At 43.1% G+C, this 20,072-nt stretch overlaps 2 protein-coding genes across 2 annotated transcripts in view; both read left to right on the top strand.

Annotated features, from left to right (window-relative positions):
- LOC309698884 (dynein axonemal heavy chain 6-like) overlaps nt 1–20,072 on the top strand; it is a 242,468-nt gene that overhangs the window by 61,749 nt on the left and 160,647 nt on the right.
- Nucleotides 9,575–13,787, top strand: LOC309698191 (uncharacterized protein; the record flags this gene model as incomplete). The annotated part of the gene is made up of 3 exons (XM_082520495.1): nt 9,575–9,605; nt 9,977–10,039; nt 13,567–13,787. The coding sequence occupies 3 exons, from the start codon at nt 9,575–9,577 to the stop codon at nt 13,785–13,787; spliced, it is 315 nt and encodes a 104-aa protein (XP_082376621.1).

Raw genomic sequence — 20,072 nt, 5'->3', positions numbered from 1 at the left:
GGGGTACTGTCATGGTCCTGGGTCGGTGACCCAGCGCTTTTAGTTATCATTTTCTAGTTTATGATGATGATGATGATTATTATTGTTTGAGTTCTGTGTGTTATATTTGGTCTGCCTTTGAGTCTGTCTCTGTCTATGGTGTCACCCCATCTGTTTGTGAATCTGTCTGTTTAGTTCAATGTCTTGCCTGGTTCCATGTGTCTGAGTTTCCTGTTTTATTGTGAAGGTTTGTGTCATATGTGAGTGTGCTCAGTTACGTTTCCCCTGTCTCGTCAGCTGTGATTTCTCCCAGGTGTGTTCCCCTTCTGTCTCTCATCCCTTGATTACTGCCGTCTGTGTATTTAAGCCCTGTGTTTCTCTGTGTCAGTGTCGCGTCGTACCCTCAACTAGCTGTGTGTTCTGCTTCGATGTCCCTAGTGTTTGGTCTCCTGCTCCAGTTTAGTGTTTCTTTCCAGTGTTTCAGTCCTTGGTTCCTCTGTTCTGACTTTTGGTTTTCTTTTGGTGAGTTTAGTTTGTACGAGGTTTTTCCCAGCAATAAAGCTGCGCCTTAAGTTTCACTTCCGTGTCTGAGTTCTGCATTTTGGGTCCACCACTCCTGCTTGCCTGCCACACAGCGATTCATGACATAACTATGTTTTTATCCCCGTTTGCCTGACACAGGAGCCAGCAGTTGTTGAAGATCTGCGTCCTGCTGTGCAATGGGTTGTCCAAAATAAGGCACTTTTCCGTGGATACGTAACAATGCCCAAATATGTGTCCTTAAATCAAGGGGACCAGCAGAGGGTCTTAAGAGACATGTCAGAGGAAGAAGACACCGGAGCAAGGGACTTGTTCCTCTTTGTTTTTCAGTTTGCAGAGGACATGGAGCTCTTTTTGAAAGCATGTGCTGATGAGCAGGGACTAAGGGTCAGTGCTATGTTTGACATGTGATGGACAAATGAAGGCACTGGCTGTGTTTGTTTGTTTGTTTGTTTAATATGTTGTTGTTGTTGTTTTTTTGCGTAGTACAAAATTCCAATTAAACTTATTTCAAAATGATGTTCACTTGATTCTGTGTCCATACTTATAATAAAGGATTACAGTGTAACAGCATTAAATGTAAATGTAACAGCATTTTTTTAAACTTGTAATTTCAAAATAAAAAGCTTATTGTTGATATTAACAGTAAAGAATTGTAATCAATAATATTTATATACATTTTAAACATTAACACTCTGGGCTCTATCCTGGCCATTTGTGGACACTTCACTTGTTCTTTTTTTTGACTACTGCACTGCAGTGGACCAAAACAATGACACGGGTTTGATCTTAAGGATCTAATAGTTGTGTGTGTTGTGCATGACATTGCCACACAAATATGTATTTGCAAGATAGAGTAGAATAAATTATGACGCATGAAATATTACATAGGCTGCAGGGAATTTCTGTTGATACAGACTTTTGAGCTTTGAGTTTCCCAGTCAAACTTAGCTTTGAAGCACCTGCTAAAAACACTTTTACTCTTGTACATTTCATAACAAGACACCATAGCCAAAATATTAACAAAATATGTATTATTAAAAATTTAAAAGCTGCAGCACATACAGCAACAAACACCGTTATTAAATGTGTCCTGGAGTTTATGCAGGTGCAGAAAGTGCTGCTGCTGTAAGTCAGCCTAACAGCTTCCAGATCACTTATTTTTCTGGAAAGATGGTAGGAAGGGCATCACTGCTCATTTCTACAGTCTCCCAGATCTTGGAATACAATCCCTTTGTACCATGAAACCACTTCGCAGTACTAGGAGTCCACTAAAACCTATAAAGAGAGTGATCCTGGAAGAAATGGGGCACACACTAGTGACCTCAACAATTGCAAGACAGCCTTTTCCCCGATGCTCAGATGGGGAAAAAAAGGAAGTTTCATGAAAACATTAGGACTTTATCACCGTTTTATCTTCAAAGTTAATGGTAATATATAACCTAACTGGCTATAAAGAGTAAAAAATTTATATACAATTTTGATTTTGATGAAAAGGACTGGTGCTATTTTAAAGAGTCACGTCGGTAAAAGTAGATAAATGTTTTAAGAAATATACATTTTATAGCATTTTGTGAACATACACAAAAAGTGGCCATTTTTGGCAACAAACAAGCTGAGAGAGAGTTTTATATTTTTGGCTCTCCTTGAACAAAAATAATAGTGCATAATAATCAATGTTTATGTTAATCAATTAAATGTCCCAGACTCTACTATTACTAATACAGCAGCCCCTCGTTTATCGCTGGTGTTACGTTCAAAAAATAACCTGCGGTAGGTGAAATCCATGAAGTAGCCAACTTTATTTTTTACAATTATTATAGATGTTAAGACTGTAAAACCCCTCACTACATGCTTTATACACTTTTCTCAGACAGGCATGAACATTTTCACACTTTTCTCTTTTGTTTAAACACTCTTAGAGTTCAAACCTTCGTAGAAACATAAGTCCAGTGCAAAACGTTTCGTCGGCATTGTTGTGTTTGTTTGGGAGAAAACTTACAAACATACAGTACAGCACTTCAGAGTTACACTGCTATGTAAATTCGACAAGCTAAACGCATTCTGTACTGTACAGCAGGAGTCCCCAAGCTTTTTGCACCACAGACCACTTTAATGTCAGACAATATTTTCAGGGAACGAGCTTTAAGGTGTCGCGGATAAATACAACAAAAGAATAAAAAAAAGAAACTGTGGTATTTTGTAAATATAATAATAAACGTGACTTGAGCTGTACGCCAGCAACAATGACAGTGACATTCTCCTCTGCTTTTTTTTTTTTTTTTCCATTTCACCTTTTATTGTTTATTTTATTTTCACTTACTGAATATGGGACAGACTTGACTGGGGGAAAGAAGGGGAGAAAGAAAGAGGGAAAGAGAAACAGCTGAGAAGAGGGACGGGGGAGAAGGGCATAAGACAAAAACCAACAGAACGGGCAGAAAAAGAAAAAAAAGAAGAAAAGAAAGAAAAAAAAAAAGAGCATATATCAGTCACCTGGGTCACCTGCTGAGAAAGAAAAAAGAAAACAAGCAGAAGAGAACAAGAGTAATAGAATAAACAACATCACAATGATATATGGGAATATGACAGTAAATACTAAATATTACACATTATTGTGCAGCACATAAGATCAACAGAACACAGTGTGCTTTGAGGTAGGAGCCAAAAAGGGTGTAGTTTGTGGGTGTGATCACCCGTGTGTACACCTGTGAGCATGGACGCGCTTGTTTTTTGTTTTTTTAAAAGGTTCCTTCATGTAATGATCTGCTAGAGGGTGTGGGGGGGCCACAGCCCCGTCCTCCAGGGCATGAAGCAGGTATGGAGGAGATCAAAACTCCAGACATCCAGAGGCCCCCAGAACACAAGAGACCAAGGAAGACCAACAGAGGGGCAGCTGCGCCACTGTCCCAGAAAGAGCTGAGGAGAGTCCCAGATGAGGGCTCACTCAGCAGCCGCGGAGCAGAAGCCAGGGGGAGTTGCAGTGACGCGCCCGTGAGCTCCGCCGGCAGCCAGCCGTGCCTGAGTGACCGAGCCCCAGGCCGAGAGGCCGGGGGCACCCCACCTCCGAAGTGGCCCGAGCGAGCCCCAGGCTCCAGGCCCCGATAAGCGGCCGCCAAGGAGTGAGCCGGTGTGTAACTGGACGCCCATCCCCGGACACAAAGAACCACCAACGCACCGATGTCTGAGGGAGTCCGCCACACTGCTTTTTAATGCTCTCTGGTCGCTATGGTAACGCGTAAATAGTTCTTTCAAAATAAGACACACAACTACAACCATACATTTCACACCGGAGGATCAACTCTCGCGGAACGGTACCAAAAGACTCACGGACCGGGACCGGTCCGTGGGCCTATTAGGGACCGCTCCAGTACAGGAGACACTGGACTAGATTGATTGACAATGGTCTACAGCAATCAGAACGCACAACGCGATGTACTGTAAAAAAAAACCATAAATGTGTCACTTTTGGCCACGAATAATTTAGGGGATGGTGAATTTTTTTTGAACAAACCCAGAGTGTTAAAAACCCCCACTTAAAACCATTTTTATTTCTCAGCAGCATCAATAGTAACAAAAACGCAATTTAGTTTTCGCTGTCAAAGTCGATTTAACTGAAGTTACGTGTTTCCGGTTACTGTGGAGGTCACGTGTTTCCGGTTCCGGTTACTGTGGAGGTCACGTGTTTCCGGTTCCGGTTACTGTGGAGGTCACGTGTTTCCGGTTACTGTGGAGCTCCACAGTGGCTGCAGCCAGGTCCTCTTGCCTTTAACCCTTGTGCGCCCGCCTGTTCTCGGGGCGTGGGTCGTGGTGACCCCCCGAGGTGTGTGTGTGTGTGTGTGTTGTTATTAGGATGGTATTGATGATGATGATGATGAGTGTGTGTGTGTGTGTGTGTGTGATGATGATGATGATGAGTGTGTGTGTGTGTGTGTGTGTGTGTGTGTGATGATGATGATGATGATGATGATGATGATGATGAGTGTGTGTGTGTGTGTGTGTGTGTGTGTGTGTGTTGTTATTAGGATGGTATTGATGATGATGATGATGATGATGGTGGTGGTGGTGGTGGTGGCGATGGGGGGGTCTTGGTAACCCCCCTGGGGGGGGGGGGATATGTGTGTTTTATGATGATTAGGGTGGGGGGTCCTAGCGACCCCCTCGGGGCATATGTGATGATGATGATGATGATGATGGTGATGGTGATGATGATAGGTTTGGGGTCGCTAGGACCCCCCGGGGCATATGTGATGGTGATGATGATGATGATGATGATGATAGGTTTGGGGTCGCTAGGACCCCCACGGGGCATATGTGATGATGATGATGATGATGATGATGATGATGATAGGGTTGGGGTCGCTAGGACCCCCACGGGGCATATGTGATGATGATGATAGGGTTGGGGTCGCTAGGACCCCAACGGGGCATATGTGATGATGATGATGATGATGATGATGATAGGTTTGGGGTCGCTAGGACCCCCCGGGACATATGTGTGTTATGGTGATGATGATGATGATGATGATGATAGGTTTGGGGTCACTAGGACCCCCCCCGGGGCATATATGTGTTATGATGATGAGGATGATGATGATGATGATGGTGATGATGATGATGATGATAGGTTTGGGGTGGGGGGGGGGTCGCTAGGGGACCACCATTGGGGCGCTTGTGTTATCACGGCGTCGGTGGCGTCCGGGGAGCGGCGGCGCGGGAAGAAGAAGCGGCGCAGTTGGGACAGTACGTGACGGCGCAGTTTGTACACACGTGCACTCGGCACTCGCGGCACAGGATCTTGGTCTTGACGTCTTTGCTCCTGGGACACACGCGACACCTTCGCCTCTTGACCGGAGAGGAGTCGCGTGGCGTAGCGTTGTTAGAGGCTGCCTCGGCGGTAGCGCCTCGGGCCGCGACTCTGCCTCCTCTTCCTCTTCCTCCTCCTCCTCCTCCTCCTCCTGGTCCTCCTCCTCCTCCCGGTCCTCGCGCTAAAGCCGCCCTGGCTTCGAGCATGGGGCGCGCGAGCGCTTTGCCCAGTCGCTCGAGGAAGAGCCGTCGTCTGTTGAGCTTGCCCGGCATCCAGTCGGGGTGAATTTCCCTCCACAGCACGAACGCGTTGTAGGCCGCCACGTCGACCATGTTGTGGAAAAGGGCCACGGGCCACCTGCGGGTCTTTCTCCTGCAGCTGTACGTGCTCACGACCTTGTCCAGGTTGTCCACTCCTCCCTTGGTGCGGTTGTAATGCAGCACCAAGGGCGGTTTTGCGCCGCCTCTGTCGCTGCTTCTGTTGCCGCCGCCGCTTCTGTTGCTGCCGCTGCCGCCGCCGATGCTGTCGCTGTTGCTGATGCGGCGGCTAGGCCGGGGCTCGGGGCCGGAGCGATGGTGGTAACGAGGAGCTGTGGTGAGGAGCAGCACGTTCTTGTTCTTCTTGGCCACGTAGGAGATGATGATCGTGTCGGGCCCTCCTCCTCGTCCTCCTCCTTCTCGTCCTCTTCCTCCTCCTCCTTCTCGTCCTCCTCTTCCTCCCCCTCGTCCCGCGGAGCCGCCGAGTACCACGGATTCGACGGAGCCCACGGCCCTGCCCTTGACGCAGCGCAGCTCTCTGGGGATCTCGGGTCTGTTCGATCGCAGAGTGCCCAGCACGGTGTGGCCTCTCTCGCGATAGAGCCTGTCGGCGAGCTCGCGCGAGGTGAAAAAGTTGTCGCACGTGACGTTGCGTCCCGGAGTCAGTCCCTCGGTGAGGTCCACGACCACTCGAGTGGCCAGGTGCTTTTCGGGAGGGCCGCGCTTGTCGGGCTTGCCGGTGTAGACTTGCATCTTCCACGCGTAGCTGGAACGCGCGTCGCACGCCACCCATATCTTGATCCCGTACCTGGCCGGCTTGCTATGCATGTACTGTCTGAACAGACACCGTCCTGATGGAGAGAGAGAGAGAGAGAGAGAGAGAGAGAGAGAGAGAGAGATGGAGAGAGAGAGAGAGAGAGAGAGAGAGAGAGATGGAGAGAGAGAGAGAGAGAGAGAGAGATGGAGAGATGTGGGAAAGTGTGGGGGAGATTGGGGCAGAAACGCAAGGAGAAGAGACGTGAGTTTGACAGAGAACGCGCTTGCTTGCTTGCAAGCGTGGAAGACATAAAGAGTCATGCGAAAGCAGCACAAACGCGGAACTCAACACGAGTATACAACAGAGCGAGCTAGCCTGTTTTTGCCATTCCCGCTCCTATTCCTCCTCTCTTCCCCCAGTCACACACACACACACACACACACACACACACCACGTAGTACATACCTCTGAACGGCACCAGCCTCTCGTCGACGGTGACCTCCGGTCCCGGGCGGTACATGGCGGGCAACCTCGCCTCGCCCGGCCCTTCTGGTCTCCCTGTCGTCGAAGCGCAGCGCGCTCGAGTAGGCTCGAAAGGTCTTGAGCGGCATCGTGGCTCTGAACACGGACCTGCCGCTCTCGGCGTCCCACAGGCTCTCGCAGGCCTCTCCCCGGGACCTGTACACGCCGGTGAGCACGAGCAGCCCCACGTAGGCTCGGAACTCGACGCGGCCCATGGGCTTCCATCCGTCGATGGCGGGCCTGTGCCTGCCCGCTTCCAGGTTGGTCATGGCGATCACCGAGTCCTCTATCTCCGGCGGGAAGTAGGCCATGAACGCGGAGGCCTCGTCTCGCGCCGCCGCCACGGCCTCTTCGGTGGGGCCTCGTCCCGGCGGGTCGAGGTCGTCGTCTTCTTCTTCTTCTTCTAATTCTAATTCTTCTTCTTCTTCTTCTAATTCTAATTCTTCTTCTAATTCTAATTCTTCTTCTTCTAATTCTTCTTCTTCTTCTTCATAGTCTTTGTCTTCTTCATCGTCATCGTTATAATCATCAGCGAGTACGTCTTCTTCTTCTTCTTCTTCTTCTTCTTCTTCTTCTTCTTCTTCATCATCATCATCATCGGCGAGGACGTCTTCTTCTTCTTCTTCTTCTTCATCATCATCATCATTGGCGAGGACGTCTTCTTCTTCTTCTTCTTCTTCTTCATAGTCTTTGTCTTCTTCTTTTTCTTCTTCTTCATCATCATCATCATCATCGGCGAGGACGTCTTCTTCTTCTTCTTCTTCTTCTTCTTCATAGTCTTTGTCTTCTTCGTCATCGTCGTAGTCGTAATCGTCGGCTACATCCGCGTCGCGAGTTTCATGAACGCCACCTGCAGCGTGGCCGGCGTCGTCCTCTTGCCAAATCTCCCGAGTCCCCCGCCCCGGTGGGTCGGCGCCTGCTTCTTCTTCTTCTCCCTCTCGGCGGTTCGACTCGCCTTGCGAGCCGCCATCCTGGCAGAGTTGCGACGCCATTTCGTAACCGCGATCCTCTTCCCCGAAATACCTATGGTCTGCCACCCCATCGTTTTCGTCCTCCTGATCCTCCGAGTGGCTCTCCTCCTCGTCGTCTGCGAGCGTTCGGGCCGTCGGGTCGTCGTTGTCGTCCCCCTCGGCCTCTTGCTCCTCTTCCTCGCTCTCGTCCTCCTCCAAGTTCTCCTGTAGCTGCTGCTGCTGCTGCCGCCGCCGCCGCCGCCGCTGCTCTTGGTCTTCCTCGACCCCTAGCCCTCGATAGCGAAACGTGGCCGGTCGCAACAACGGAGCCACCGGAGCCGACCACGCAGCGTACGCCAAATGCGATGGCGATGGCGACGGTGATGGTGAGCGGGAGGAGGAGGAGGAGGAGGAGGAGGACACCGCTGGCGATTGCGATCCGCCTGTACCGACCTTAGTGCTCTTTGGCTCCCACGGTCTAGTGCGTGACATTGTCTTCTTCGTCTTCTTCTTTCTCGTTGGCACCTTGTCGCCGTTGTTGTTGTTGTTGCTGTTGTACAGCACGCGCCCGGACACTGCCTCTGTAACCTCTGTAACCTGTAACCCCGACACGCTTAGTACCCGCCATCCACGCTCTTATCATCTCGCCGCACGACGCGCTGTGCTTTCGCCGGGGTGTTTCTCGACCACCTTTTACAAGACTTTATCGTCCACGCTTGCACGTGTGGTCTCTGTCAAACTCACGTCTCTCTCTCTCTCTCTCTCTCTCTCTCTCTCTCTCTCTCTCGCTCGCTCTCTCTCTCTCTCGCTCGCTCTCTCTCTCTCTCTCTCTCTCTCTCTCTCTCTCTCTCTCTCGCTCGCTCTCTCTCTCTCTCGCTCGCTCTCTCTCTCTCTCTCTCTCTCTCTCTCTCCAATCCCATCCCATCCCCATCCCATCCCCTCGGGGGGGGATCTCGCGACCCCAACCTCCTCCCTCCCTCCCTCGGCGGGGGACCCGCATCCCCCCCCCCGAGCCCGCCATCCCATCCCCTCCCATCCCATCCCATCCCATCCCCATCCCATCCCCTCGGGGGGGATCTCGCGACCCCAACCTCCTCCCTCCCTCCGCGGGGGACCCGCATCCCCCGACCCCGCCCTCCCATCCCATCCCATCCCATCCCCTCGGGGGATCTCGCGACCCCAACCTCCTCCCTCCCTCCCTCCGCGGGGGATCCGCATCCCCCGACCCCGCCGCTCTCCCCCTGGCGGGTGCATCAGGGTTAAGTGTTGCTACTTCTCTGGTTATTGGGGCGACTGTGGCTCAGGGGGTTGGGACGCGTATCTGTAACCGAAAGGTCGCCGGTTCGATCCCCTTGCTCTCTGCCCTGGTCGTTGTGTCCTTGGGCAAGACACTTTACCCTGCCGCCTACTGGTGAGGGGCCGATGGCGCAATATGGCAGCCTCGCTTCTGTCAGTCTGCCCCAGGGCAGCTGTGGCTACAACCGTAGCTTGCCTCCACCAGTGTGTGAATTTGAGAGTGAATGAATAGTGGCATTGTAAAGCGCTTTGGGTGCTTTGAAAAGCGCTATATAAATCCAATCCATTATTATTATTATTACTAATATTACCTGTAAATTTACAGATAATTAGATATATAAGGCATATGAAATGATCATAGTTCCGCAGCCATTTCTCACAGAAAAGGGAAGGTCTCCACCTACACATTTGTAAATGTGTAGTCAGTCTAATGTTCAGTCAGTCAGGAGGAAGTTAACTCCCTAACATGGAGGTGGCATATTTGTGCATCAGACTCAGTGAGTTTTCCTTAGGTTTATACTCTTAAGTCTAACCAACTCTATAAAATAGTACTTACTGTATCTTTTTTTATTGAGGAAAGTTTTCTAACTGATTTATACTAAAGTTCTATAAAAGCCATAAAACACCAAGTCACATAAATGTAGATAGTCAGAAATGAATGGTGACACAAAATAATTGCTTTTAAGATATATTGGTTAAATTTAATTTATAAGAGATGCAATTAAAAGATTTTTTATTCCATTGTCATTTATTTATTTTCTCCCAAGTATAAATACAGTATATATAATGAATGTTGCTACATCTGTATCATGTATGGGTAATTTTTCAAGTCAATAGTATCTAACACATTGCTTTTTTGTTTCTGCAGTTTGGTATTCATTGTTGTTGATCACAGCTGAAGTTAAGAACGGCTATTTTTCTCAAAACGCTGGTAAGTTGAGGTTTGATGAATAAGTCATCCGTACGGTGTACATTTTAGGACATCGTCAGGTCTCAAGAAAAAAGCTGTCAGGTATCAGACAAAAAAATTGTCAGGTCTCAGTTGTCAGGAAAAAGGTTGTCAGGTATCAGAACACACGGTACCAGACAGAGAGAAAATCTTCCTGCAGGTGGCGCTGTTGTCATGTCCCACCCGAATTGATTTCCAAATACGTCATCAACGTGTGACAGTGGGAGAGCGTAAGGTCATTGACCTCACCGGAGTTTTACCGCGGTTCAGGCTCCTAACGACACAAAGTAAGTTTAACTTTTTCTCCCTTTTGTTCATATTTTTGCCACAGTTGTGTTATATTAAGTTGTGGTTATGTTGTGAAAGTTACATATCAGAGAAGGAAAGCTAGTTTTGTACGAAACCAAATCAGTACTATTTTTTTCTGGCTAATTCATTCTAGCTAGCGACAGTGGTGAAACGTGATTTAAATTTAAACTGTTCAGTAATTGTTTTGTATACATTTCAGCAAATGGACAAGCTGAAAGCTTACGAGCAGCTGAAAAAAGACCTTGAAAATGGTAATCAAACACTTTATTAAATGTTTTTGTAATGCTTGCAAGTTCATTTTTTAAACTGCAAAGAACCCTGACAATATCGTGCTTTAATTATTTAACATTGTATGGTATTCCTATTTACTTCTCTTAATTAATATGCATGTTAACAGACATATATAGTTATTACTTTATGATATAGTCGGAGTGCCCGATTTTTTTTTAAAAAGGCAAAAGATAGATTTTTCACAAAATTAAAAGACTTTATTGCAATTTAAAAGTTAGATAGTCATGTAGGATCTGGCTCCTACCGTCAATCTATAACTACTTACCCTTTTAAATTTTTATTTGAAGGTGAGATTACCCAAAAAGGCTTTGATAACAATGTAAAAAAGCTCCTGACAGCAGAAAAATCAGGTAGGTTTTGATACTTTTGAAGAACATGTAAAATAATCTCCTTTATTTAACATGATATGCTTAGCAGGTTATGATTGACTAACCACTTTATTAATAGATGCAATACATTTTGAAAACAGATGACTGTGCAGTAGTCTGTGATTGTAGTAGAATTCTATAAACCACATGTTTCACATCACTGCCCTATTTATATTGCAGATGACACTACTTCAACACGTGGCAATAAATTTCTCAGTAAGAAAACCGCAATTATTTTGCTTTAAGATCACTTGGAATATAGAACTCGCTGTGGATCAGTTTGATTAACTTTCAGCTTCATCCATTACAGGTGCAGCAGAGGCCTTTGGTAAAGCCAAGAAACTACTACAGCCTCAAGTAAAGAAAAGGCAGTTTCCATTGAATGATAAACGTTTGGACCATGATAAATCATTATTGAAGGATAGTTAAAAAGTGAAGCTACGTGTATGACTATCAGCGATATATTAAAAAATAACTTTCTAAAAAGGCATATTTTTTCATAAATTTCCCTTTTTTTCCTTGATGCTAGGTCAGACTGGCTCCCATGGAGTGGAAGCCAAGAAGTCATAGAAAGTGTGGACGGTACCAGAAGTTAATAATGGATGAAGCTCCACCTCGAATCATTCTGCAAGGCCATGAAACCTATGATGATTTAATTACCATAGGCAAAGAACGCTTCTGGCCAGAGCGTACTGAGGGGAGTGAGTTCACTCTTTGCCATTCTGACGGGACCAGGTGGAGTAAGGAGGAGTTCCACAAAGAATACAGAACTGTTTCTGATGTTACACATATGTGGAAAAGAACACTATACATCGGGCGAAGACAACTGGGTAACAAAGTGATCAATATTACTATTAACTACTGTCTAGCACTCGAATTTGTATGGTATGAAATAATTTTACTTTTTGTACAGAGGTCGTGTGTTTGGATGATCAAAGTTCCATCTCAGCTGTGTGCCTGCCCAAACCAAATTGAATATTTTTGGATGTTAAGATTGAACATGGTACACTGACCATGTTGGGCATTCAGATATATTGCAATTAATGTGTTATTTTACAGATGAAGACCCTGTAACTAAAGTGGGTGGTGATGAAAGTTGCAGTTTAGGTGAATGCCTGGACATCTAACTAAATCATTAAAATTGACTTCTTTTTTGTTTGCATTACATTTCCAACCTTTACACACTTGTTTACTATGCTTGGTCATTGCACAGTTACAGTATATAATATGCATCTTATTCTGCAGATGAACTTCCTGAAACCCTCACAAAGTGTTGCAGAACAGGTAAAACCATGGCTTCATCTTGAACAGACCAATTAATTTCTTATCATTGTCATAAATATGGATATTTTCACAGTGCACCCTGCAAAAAGTATATCTTGGCTGAATGTGTTCATAGGGTTTCCATCCAGAAACATCCAGCTCAGCTGAATTTGAAACAGGGAGAGTCAGAAAGAAAAGCCAGTACAAGCAAAGGAAGGAGGAAAATGTAGGGTCATCTCTAGGTCCAGGTGGAGCAGTGAGCCACGACATGTTACCACATGCAGTTATTGAGGCAAACGAAGCTATGGAGGGAGCTGAAGAGCTATCTGAAGGTGCTGGAAATAGTGGGCTTTTGATCGTTTTTGCAGAGTCTTTCAACACAACTCCAAAATCCTCATCATGTAAGCATTCTTTCCCATTTAGGGCTAACATCATATCATCAGACAAAATTTTAAATAAAGGTTTTCATTCTTCACTATTTGGTACTCAAGTTCCTGGGGTAAACCTGTCATGGTCCTGGGTCGGTGACCCAGCGCTTTAAGTTTATTATTATCATTTTCCAATTTATTATCATGATTATTATTATTGTTTTTGAGTTCTACGTGTTATATTCGGTCTGCCTCTGAGTCTGCGTCTGTATCTCTGTCTGTCTATGGTGTCACCCCGTCTGTTTGTGAATCTGTCTGTTTAGTTCAATGTCTTGTCTGGTTTCATGTGTCTGAGTTTCCTGTGAAGGTCTGTGTCATATGTGAGTGTGCTCAGTTTACGTTTCCCCTGTCTCGTCAGCTGTGATTTCTCCCAGGTGTGTTCCCCTCCTGTCTCTCATCCCTTGATTACTGCCATCTGTGTATTTAAGCCCTGTGTTTCTGTGTCGGTGTCGCGTCGTACCCTCAACTTGCTGTGTGTTTGTAATGTCCTGTCCTCCAGCACCTCGGTTTAGAGTTTTGTTTTTTAAGTTTTATTTCGTGAATCATTCCTTCAGCAATAAAGCTGCGTTTTCAGTTTATTCCCATCTCCAAGAGTCCTGCAATTTTGGGTCCACCACTTCTGCTTGCCTGCCACACAGCCAACCATGACAAAACCTAGATATTACTGATCCAGCAGTTAGTAGAAGAATGATTAGCAGTAGCTGTATGTTAATGTATGTTACTTTGTGTTTTTTATCCCCAAGTGTATCTTCCACATGTTCCATATGTGGAAGAGGCTTTAATTACATACAGCGAGTTCACAGGAGTTTAATATTAATTCCCACTTATACCTTTTCTTCTTGTTGTTAAGGTGGTGACGTTTTCCTGGAGTTTCCTGGTCTTCCAGTGATGGAGGGAGACAATGTCACAATCCACTGTAGAAGAAAAGGAACTTTCTCCAAATTTACAGCTAATTTCTTTAAAGATGGTGATTTTATTGAGACTGGATATAGAGGTGAGATGACTATTCCAAGAGTTATGAAGTCTCATGAAGGATTCTACAAATGCAGCATCGATGTGAGTGGGCGTTAAGGTATCTGGGAAGGGATCTCAAAACTGGATTATAGATGGCAGAGAGTTGCCATGCGCTTGTGGCACAACATAGAAGAGCCACCTCCACAGGACAAGACTCAGCAGTCCATCTGCATCTTAAGGATAAAGGATACTCTTTCGAGGATGCCAATGTTCACATTTTGGACAGAGAGGACAGATGGTTTGAAAGAGGAGTGAAAGAAGCATCTATGTCCACTGTGAGCGACCATCTTTGAACAGAGGCGGTGGTTTACGACACCAACTCTCTGCCATCTATAATCCAGTTTTGAGATCCCTTCCCAGACGCCTTAACGCCCACTCACATCCTGGGCCATCTGACCTCAGGAATTCGCATGATAAGGTGGGGCCAGGTTTCACAATGAACACACCCGAAACTCTGGCTGATTGGGACCCACACCCAGTTTCACACCTTGGCTCAGGCGATTAGAGGATCATCAGGGGGTCCTTTTGTCCCTCTGTGGGGGGTCACTCCCACTAGGTTTATATCTGGGACTCTCCACCATTTGACCTTAGAACTGAAGAAGCTTCTCGGATGAGAGGTGAAACGTCTTCAAATTACTGGTTACTAATTTTTGATTCTAAAATTCAGCAAGATGTGCCAGTTTCCTGTTTGTTCTTTAACTTTTTATTTATTGTTCTTCTTTTTATTTTATTTTGTTCCACCTAGTAGCAAGCTCTTTTGCTGTCATGTCAGTAACAGGTGAGTAGTTTATAAATTCAAGATTAAAGGTCTTTATTGTCACAGTATACAGCGTACCAAAATGCCATTTCACCACAAACCCCCCATTTTGCATTTATGAGAATATAAAAAATAGACAGTGTTGGGGAATACATTACGTTACGTATTTAAAATACAAAATATGAGTAAATCTATTCAGTTTAAAAAGGTGGTATTCAGAATACAGTTACTTTGTTGAAATAAAGGGATTACATGGCGGTCTTTTCTTGTTTCATATGCTAGGCTATGCCCTCTCTATTTTTGGTAATTCCACGCTGGTGGAAACGCAAACAAAACATGCATTAAGAGCCTCTAATACCTAATGTCTGAATCTCGCGGCCCATGTCACCCCTACTTGCGGCCCGCATAATGATGTGAAGAATTTATTTTTTTATTATTATTATTTAATATGAAGGCAATCGGCAGAGTGTTACAGGCATAGCCTTAAAGAATGTAGCCTCATGGGCAGTGAAGTCCAGTTGTAAGTAAGCTATTAAGACTCGACTGTACAATGTGTTCGTGTTTTCCTCCGAAACAATAAGTTCTGTTGGAGCAGCCTTTCAACGCCTCTCTCTGTCTCTCACTAGCAAAGTTGACCCACACAACAAAGTAAAGCTAGTTTGTGGCTACGAGCCCGACACGGAACCCAATGTATTAACCAGAGGTCCCTTTACTACGGTTCAGAGCCGCGGACCTGTTTTATATATATGCCGAATAGATTTCTATACGAGATCGCTGCAAAAAGAGTAGCCTTACATAATGTCCACCCTACTGTTACTCATTTTATATTAAGATTTAAAGATCTAGTTGGTATTGGTATGGCGAGTAGCCTTCAGTAATAGTAATAAATCACACAGCAATATGAAATTCATGTAGTTGTAAAAAGCATGATAATATATTAAGTAATCCAAAGTTTTCAGAATATGTTACTCTCATTGAGTAACGGAATACGTTACAAAATACATTTTGGAGCATGTATTCTGCAATCTGTAGTGGAATACATTTTAAAAGTAACCTTCTCAACACTGAAAATATATCTAGAAACTAGATATATTAAACTAGAAATGACAAATAAATTGTCATGAATCGCTGTGCGGCAGGCAGGAGTTGGACCCAAAATGCAGGATTCACAGACTCAGGGAATAAACTCAAAATCACAGATTTATTTGCTGGTCACAGAAAAACGAGCATACGAAGTAAACTAAGCTAAACTGGGAAACAATGAACTAAAACTCACAGGGAGATCCACACAGCAAGCGGGACGACACGACACTGACTCAGAGAAACACAGGGTTTAAATACACTGGGAAGTAACGAGGGGAATGAGACACAGAAGGAGGGCACAGCTGGGAGAAATCAGGACTGACGAGACAAGCAAAGCAGGACACATTCACATAAGACACGGACCTTCAAAGTAAAACAGGAAGTATGACACAGAGACGCGAACTTGACACAGTGGAGACAGCAACTAAGAAACACAGAGACATAAACCATAAGGCAGAGGACTCTAAGAACCAAAATACACAGAGGGAAATACTCAGCTTGGAACACAAGAGACTAGACTAGAGGGAGTAACAAAAGACCAACCATGAGAACATAATGCACAATGCAGAGTGACAGAAAACAAGAAACTCAAACATGCAAAGACACACAATTACACAGAACAGAGGGGACACAGAGAGACATGAAGGGCAAGGGATCAAAACTAGAAGCCATAGAATAAATCACACACACAAGTACAATAATACAAAAACCACAAAGAACTAAAAACGCTGGGTCAGGAGACCCAGGACTGTGACATAAATAACAACTTGCTAAATTTAAGTAAAATTAAAACAATAAAAAGATACTGCCACTAACTATATCTATGTACAATAAACACAGACAGAACAACAGACAATACAACGTGGTCATGTGCAATTGCGGTAAAGTGAGATGATTGTGCAGTAGGTATTGTTGAAGTTTGTGTTGTTTTTGAGTCTTTTTGGTGAGTATTGTAAAAGTGTTTGTAAGAGTGTTTATGTTTATAGAACTCAAATAGAACTTAAGTAAAAATATAATAATCTTACACTCATCTCTCCTGCATAGTTTTGAGTCTCAGTGAACTAATTGTAAAATTAGGAAGCTGTAACACAGTATCACCAAGAGTGAGTGTTTTTTTTTATGTGAGAATTTCTTTCAAATAGACTAATGAGTAAGTTATCTTTCTGTCACCACACACTACTTATTTCAAAACTTTTTTATCTGTTTCAGTGTATAAAAATGTTCAGGTAACTCATCTACAAATGGATACCTACAACAATGAGACAAAACAGAAAAAGAAATGAGGTACTCATTTTACATTTTATTATTATTATTATTATTATTATTATTATTGTTACTTTATTTAGGAAAACCATATCGGAATACTATATATTTCTCTATAACTTATAGAAAAATATATATCTTAAAATATGATGATAATCATGATATCATAATTTATAGTGTTCTGTATTTGACATATATTTATATTTTTGATTTGCTTGATTGTTCACTGACAATGGGACACAAAGTGCATTATATTAGTGCTGAAATAGACACGAACCTATTCAGTGTGTACCCCACTTGCTGGGGAAGTGCAATTAGTAAGAAAGCTCCTCTAGATGATGATTGTTATGAATTGACAATGAATAAAACAAATCACATTAAATTAAAATATCCAGTGCCAAGTCAAGTCAGTTCATTTATAAGCACAAAAAAACAATACTGACCAAAATACTGTTAAACTATATCATGAAAGCAATAATAACAACACAATACACATAACCACAAGAAAAAACTAAAAAGAAATGTGAAGGCAAATTTAGGAAGGAAGGAAAGGAAAATTAGTGTTGAAATAGGTTTTGAAAAGTGTTACTGAGTGTTGGTGAGGTCCTAAGAGGAGGCCAGGCTGTTCCAAAGCTAGAACAAAGATACAAATTCCTCTTTTCTTTAACTTCTTGGTACAACCAGAAGCAATTTAATGACTGAAACAAATAAAATATTACAATCAAATCCAAACGCACAGGTATTTGGATTTTATGTTTTATCCTAAGTGCCTCAGTGGGTAAAAACTAGCTCTGACATCAGCATTTTCTTTCTTAAATGTAAAGATATTGTCAAAAACCACCCACCACGCTTATTACCAAATGTGTTTTTCAGAGGGTCAAGATCACCTTTGAAGTAGGAATCTACAATTAATAAAAGATCACCGAACATGATTAAAAGTGCTGATTCTGCACTATGATGCACTTCTAAACCATTCTGAAATGATCCATCCAAGTGATGGTTGAATAGATTTCTGATTTTGATGCTTTTCATGTTGCTTTAGCATTTACTTTCATCTATTCAAGATTCGTTGCTCTTAAGCCATCAGCTTAGAAGTAAGAGCTACGTGTATCTTACAACATTTATTTTTGTTGTTGTTAAACAACCTTGTTCTCCCTCTATTTGTTAATACCTCATCAGAGATGTTTTTTATAAGACACTGCATGCTATCACTTTTCAATACGGACACTGTTGTCAGCTGCTATTACAAGTGCAGCTCTCAATACAGATGAGTTTGAGGTGAACATGTTTACTGGCAGATGTCTGACATGGAAAAAAAAAAGAAATAGGAAAGAAGTGATTAAAGATTAAGTTTATCTAAAATTCCACCGTAGCAAAACATAACAAAGCCATGTGTGTTTTAGTTAAAAGGTATTCGATAATTATTTAGCATTTGTTTTTAATTTTAAAATCTTTCTGACTCTTGCATACAAAAGGCAGGGCATGCACTTAACAGAGTCCAATAAATAATAAGTGAATATTATAGTAAACCCAATTTGCAAAGGTCAACTTTAAGTGCTATGTAACTAAAGCACAGAGTAATTTTTATTATGTTAATTGCTATTGGTGTTATTAGGTGTTATCTTCATATATTATACTGGCAGCTGCATTTATGTTTGACTCTTTGATTTCAGTTACAATACATGTGACTTTTTGTAACTTCTATGGCCAGTTTTCTTATATTGGGCATGTAATACACTGTCCTGTATAAACTTATTTTTTAGCCCATGTGTCTCTTTATTTGTACCTGTATTATGTGGATCTATTAATTATACATTTAGAAGACATGTACATGTATTAATTAGAAACATAATAAAAATACATTTTCAGATTCAGTTTATACAATGGAATATAGAAAACAGCATATTTGTCAGATATATTTATGAATTTATGACATATCAAGACTAAAACAAACAAAAAAGAAACCTTGAAAAGAAACAAACATTTAGAATCACTATTCTTAAAATGTTTCAACATTTCAAACTTATATTTGCCTTCCTATTAGAGCTTCAATTTTTGTTTTTTAAGGTAGTGGTTTATTATAGTTTAGCAGTTATACCACAATACAGTTTTACTTTATATGCTGGTAGATACTGTGGTTATTGTGAATATAACCGTTGGATGTTCGCTTAACCTGAAGTAGACATGCAGTGTGACAGATATAACTGTGGCTTAAGACATTAGAATATATATAGAATGCAATTTAGAGTTCCAATTTAGAGGACCTTTAGAGGTCACCTGCCCTCTAAATGCAATAAATAAAAATAAAACTTGTTTTTATAATAAAAGAAAAAGAGAAATATATCTATAAGATAACATCATGCAGCAGTGGATTTCTCAGTCTGTCTTGACTCTGGACACCTGCAGTTTTTACACATGGAAATCACATGTGTCCTAAGATGCAGGATTAGAACACAGGTTTAATCCGAATAAACTACTATTTTTCTGCTCGTTTCACCTTATAAAAAACGTCCATTTAGCTCAACACCACCGATAGAACCAGATTAGGCAGCAAAATAACTGAACTAACATTATCATTAGTGTAAATGATCCTGATGTTTGTGGAGGACCGTAAAAGTGATATTCAGCTGAGCATCATGGCCCTCCTGTCCTCCACAGCTTCCTGCCAGTGTTTAGACAGCATGAACAGTGTGCATTCTAAAGTAGAGGCTTTTAAAGCAAGTAGAACGTGAGTTCTATTTGACGGACTGACTGACGATGAGAACACAGCTGAACATAATCTGACACATAGGAAGTAGAACATGTGGAAAATAAACAGTGAACATGAATGAACTGAAAGCACTGGGTCACAACCCAGAAACCCTGACATTAGTCTTCGTCATGCTGTTTGAGCGTTCAGCCATTTTTGCAAAAAAATTATCCACCACCACACTTCCGCATCAGGTTTGTCAAGTTAGTGACTGATTTGTTTATTCTTTTAGCTTTTGCTGCATTTTTCTATTTGTTTTCTTTCTTTGTAATCTTTTTTCGATTTCTGTTGTGTTTTATGGTGTTTTTAATTTGATGGTGTTTTCTTAAGTTGCACTCCTTTTGGCCTCTCAGGACCACTGTAACTTTTGCTATTTTTTGTTAAGTGCCATGGTTGGTTTACTTTGCCTTAGGATTGTGTGTCCAGAGTCAAGAGAGACTGAGAAATCCATCAAGGCGAGAGGTGCCCAGACACAAGGTTTTTCTACTCT

Source organism: Aulonocara stuartgranti (assembly GCF_965226115.1).
Source record: "Aulonocara stuartgranti genome assembly, chromosome: 22".
Classification (NCBI taxonomy): Eukaryota; Metazoa; Chordata; class Actinopteri; order Cichliformes; family Cichlidae; genus Aulonocara; species Aulonocara stuartgranti.
The sequence above is the reverse complement of the archived record's forward strand: the minus strand, read 5'-3'. Positions and strand labels throughout refer to the sequence as shown.